This window comes from Bison bison, unplaced genomic scaffold (assembly GCF_000754665.1).
Source record: "Bison bison bison isolate TAMUID 2011002044 unplaced genomic scaffold, Bison_UMD1.0 scf7180017864371, whole genome shotgun sequence".
In the NCBI taxonomy this organism is placed as follows: Eukaryota; Metazoa; Chordata; class Mammalia; order Artiodactyla; family Bovidae; genus Bison; species Bison bison.
The window spans coordinates 505,169-509,467 of NW_011494943.1; the positions used below are offsets into that span (position 1 = coordinate 505,169).

Consider the following 4,299-nt stretch of genomic DNA (forward strand, 5'->3'; position numbering starts at 1 on the left):
TCCCAGCAGGTCTCCACGACGGGGTAGGGGGGATTGTCCTCTCCATGTTGACAGCCCCTCTCCCCACAACAGAAGCACACACCCATGGAGTCCAGAGGGCCAGCAAAGCCTCTGTGCTGCGGGCAGCAGGGCCTCGATACACACCGATAAATGATTCCTCTTTTATGAAGAAAGAACAGCCCGATGGAAATCTCTGCCGCATAGAACCTGCAACAGAAAATGTCTGTCAGGCGTCCGGCTTGTTCCCTCTGGCCTCCTGGATACTTTCTGCCTCAAGATCAGGCATCAAAATGGCACAGGAAGGGAGACCCTGACCACCAGAGACCAGCACTGCCCTACAGGCAGCTCCAACCTTCTGCGGTTATATGACCCCAGTTCCCCAAGGGATGACACAGCTGATAAAATCAGTGAAGCAGGTTTATTACCTGCCTGAAAACAAGCCCTTCTTGTCTGGGGCAGGTGGACAGGTAATTTACTGCTTAAAAGAAATTTCGAGCACAATCTTTTAAAGAGTGGCTGTCTGCCAGGCTGTCCTGTGTCAGGGCTACAGTAGACTGAGCAAATCTCCATTTTCCCCCTTAAGGACAGAATACGGTAGTGTGTGAAAACACACGTCTGCCCTGGAAGAGAAAGGTCAGTGTGAGCGGAACTCTGGGGCTGGTTTACTCAGCCCCACACCCTTACCCCGGGCGCTGGGGGAGTGGGACCCAGGCCACAGTTCATACCTGGCGCACCCTTTAAATAATTCATGATAGGAAGGAGTTACAGCCATGGCTTCAGAGTTGTTAATGGATCAATCTCTGAAACTCCAAATAAACATGGAAGGAGGTTTTAAAATCTGCTTTGTGTTTAGTTCCTGAAGCCCGAGAAGCCACAAGATTCTGCCTGTGCAAACAGCACTCTCGCGAGGCTTCAGTAAGCACACGTGTTTACATGAGTGTGTTTACAGGAGCGGAGGAAGAACCCCTGATGACAAGGACCACACTCTCAGCAGGGGGCCGTCTCTGAGTGCCGGCGGGAGGTGGGGAGGAGAGAAGGGGTCACAGGTGACTTTCCTGTGGCTTTCTCGTTTTTCTGTATTTTTAAAATATAAAACCTTCCAGCAACACAGATGCAGTTGAAGGTCCTAAGTGGGACGCCCGCGGGTTTCCTCTCGATGGAGGGAGGCTGTTCTGCCCTCGGCTGCGACAGCTCTGAGCGCTCAGGCTCAGCTCTGCCACTCACTTGCTTTAATGCTTTGTAACTGACACCATACGAGACCGGGGCAGGGGAGGGCTTTCTGAAAACGGAAGGAAAAACAAAGCAGAAACCAGCAGCCCTGCCCTTGTTTTGAGCCCCCAAGAACGCCCTGCTCTGCCGCTGGTGGGGCTCCCCAGGCCAGCTCACCCCACGTGGGCCAGGGCGGCTAGGGTTTATTGTTTAGACTGAACGTCCGCTGGAGCCCGATGGACGTTTGATCAGGTGATTAACTGGGGTTCCTGGCACTACACATCTCCACTGGGGGTGAAAGAGCTTTGCCTCTCTGAGTTACCCGTGACCTCCTGGCCCTGGAATACGGGCTGATTCTCCAGGTCGTCACGCCCCCGCCTCTAGATTCTCGGTCTTCCCTGGAGCCCGCGTCTCTCTGACCGCGTGGATTCCTGCCTGCGGGCCTGGAGGTGCGGGCACCCCACTGAAACCTCCCCCGACCTCCTCCTGGACGGGGGCCCCTCCCAAGCCTACGGGGGCGTCAGCCCGGCACCCAGGCCCGGTTCCCTTCCCGCGCGACGCCTCTCCTGATGCCCCCGGGGCTCCAAGGTCGCTCGCTCCTTTTCTGCAGACTGTCCGCACCCCCTACACCAGCCCCCCCACCCTCCCATCTCCTCTGGCCCGGGAGCCCCCCCGATGCTGTCAGGCCCCCGGGGCCCGCCTCCACCCCCGCCCCCGCTCCCCGCAGCTCCCAGCTACAGGAAGAATGAAGGTCTCCGTGGGACGCGCGCAGGTGGACCCTGCCGACCGTCCTGCCCCGGGAGGTAACAGCGCTTCACCCCAAGCTGGGCGGAGCCCCACTTCCAGACCCCCGGCCTCGCTGAGAGCACCTAACAAGCTACTCACACTGCTTGCGGCTCCTTGAACTTCCCGACCTGCTGGATGTGGTACATGAGGTCCCCGCCGTTGACGTACTCCATGACGAAGTACAGTCGGTCCTGAGGGCCGAGGTTCGACCGGTGAGCGGGCTCCTCCGCGACCCGGGGCCCCGCTCCAGCCCGCGGTCTGCTTTCTCGTTGGGGAAACGTGGGCCGCGCTGGCACGTCTGCCCGGCGGAGCCCGTCACAGTTTTCTCCCCCCAAGAAAGAATTAGTAAAAAGCCCCGCTGTGTGAGGACCTCAGGAAACATAAAGTCACGACATAGCCCTGAAACTTCAGCTCTCGGTTGCCCTGTCCACTCCTCTGGTTACAGATGCTCCCAATGATGGAAACGGCCTCGAACCTTCCACCCTTTTCTCCTACACACAGAATTCATTTCTAAGTTGGGGCTGGCGTGGAGTCCACACGGGCCAATCCTTTAACCAGCGGTTGGCAGTGCAGTGATGGACGCTGATGTATTTGCCCAGACGTGTCTGAGAGCAGACCTCATGGGTCGGGGGGCTTGTACCCCGTAGACCTCAGGGTCGTCTGCCGTGGGTGGGCCTGCGTGTGGGGAGGCCGATCGGTGCTCTGCATCCACGTTCGCCCAAATGCTGTTTCTGACTTTCTCTCTGGCTGACACGCTACGTGTTGGCCCGCGAAGCACATGTCATAGAACTCCGTGAGTCCGCGCATTTATAAGGACATTACACTGGGACAGATGGGAGGTGGAGGGGGCTTAGGAGGGAGATAACAGCGCAGCACAAGGTAAACGCTGGCCTCTGCTCTCTTCCAGAAAACACCTCCATTTCACAGAGGTTATTAAACATTAAAGTGGTGCGCAGGGAGGAAAAAAGGACAGAACTGGAGCCAACAGCCAGGAAAGGGCGCTGGGAGCCTCAATCCCTCGCTTTCCTGTTATGAACTTTAATTTCAATTTTATTTCTCTGCTTTGTAGCTTTCCAGAGCTTAATCAGTGTAACCCGGGTAACAGGATCCCGGCTGGGGCTTTTCCCTCTCCTTTGCCTATTGCTAGATTCTCATTTGGATGCTACCGGGAGGGGCTGGGAGACGGACCATCACTCGGCTGGCGGCGCCTGGCTGCCCCCTGGTGGCCGGGACTGGCTCTGCGGCCCCCCATCCACTCCGGACTGCAGGCTGCGGCCCCGTCACTACAGTTACGGCTGCCGATCACCGCGCCACATGTTCAGGACAGCCGTTGAGGCGTGGAGAGCTTGCCTTTGGGAACGCCTCACTATGGTGCGGGGTATAGTACACACACATATACATATAAACATCTAAGTGTTTGTATTTCTTCTAGGTTACCTGCAAGCACCATGCCCCAGACTTGGCTGATTAGTGGAAATTATTTTGTCCTCTCTTAAGTTAACCTGTGTGACAGGGCTCTGCAAACCTTTTCTGTAAAGGGCCAAACAGGAAATATTTTAGGCTTTGTGTGTGTCTTGCAACTACTCAGCTGTGCCTTTGTAGTCAGAAAGCCCTTGATGCCAGGTTAGTGAAGGCGCCAGGCTATGTCCCGAGAAAACCATTTATGGACCTTGAAATCATCTAATTTTCTTGTGTTACAAAATAATATTCTTTTTATAAAGCCTCTCTTAGAGCTCAGGGACCATCCACACAAAACAGGCCAGACTACCACCCCTGCGTGTGCATTACCCAAGAACATCCTCTTCTAGGACATGGGTCTCCTGATGCTCTGATGCCAATTTGGCAGCTGTACCAGGATTTAACGAGCCGGGACTGTGAGCTACCGTTTTGTATCTCTAAGCCTTAACACATTGCCCGGTGTGTGTTAAGAAAACCTTTGACAGAAGCATTCACAGAATCAAATGGGATGAATGCCAAGTCTGTAAGCAGGGGATGCCCTGAATTCCCCAGTGGTACCCAGTCTGCCTGGGAGAGGAGGATGTGGGCTGCTGTCTTCTCCCGGGAGGAAGGCTGGGGGTGCGGCGCGATGACCCTGTGGGGGGCGGGGGCAGTCCCGGGACCCTCACCACCGTCTGGAAGCAGGAGTGCAGCTGCGTCAGGAACGGCGGCTTGTCGAGCAGCGCCAGGACCCGCTTCTCCACCATGGTGCACTCCACGTCGTCGTCCTGGATGACCACGTCCTTCTTCAGGATCTTGATGGCGTACAGCTCCTCTGTCCCCTTCCGGTCGGCCAGCATCACCTGC

At 56.3% G+C, this 4,299-nt stretch overlaps 1 protein-coding gene across 1 annotated transcript in view; it reads right to left on the reverse strand.

Annotated features, from left to right (window-relative positions):
- Window positions 1-4,299, reverse strand: part of PRKCA (protein kinase C, alpha) — a 176,527-nt gene that overhangs the window by 34,317 nt on the left and 137,911 nt on the right. The window contains exons 11-13 of the mRNA XM_010856474.1: window positions 4,122-4,295; window positions 2,095-2,186; window positions 145-207 (exon numbers count right to left, since the gene is read on the reverse strand). Of these exons, the coding sequence (XP_010854776.1) occupies window positions 145-207; window positions 2,095-2,186; window positions 4,122-4,295 (329 nt within the window). The remainder of the gene's footprint in view (window positions 1-144; window positions 208-2,094; window positions 2,187-4,121; window positions 4,296-4,299) is intronic.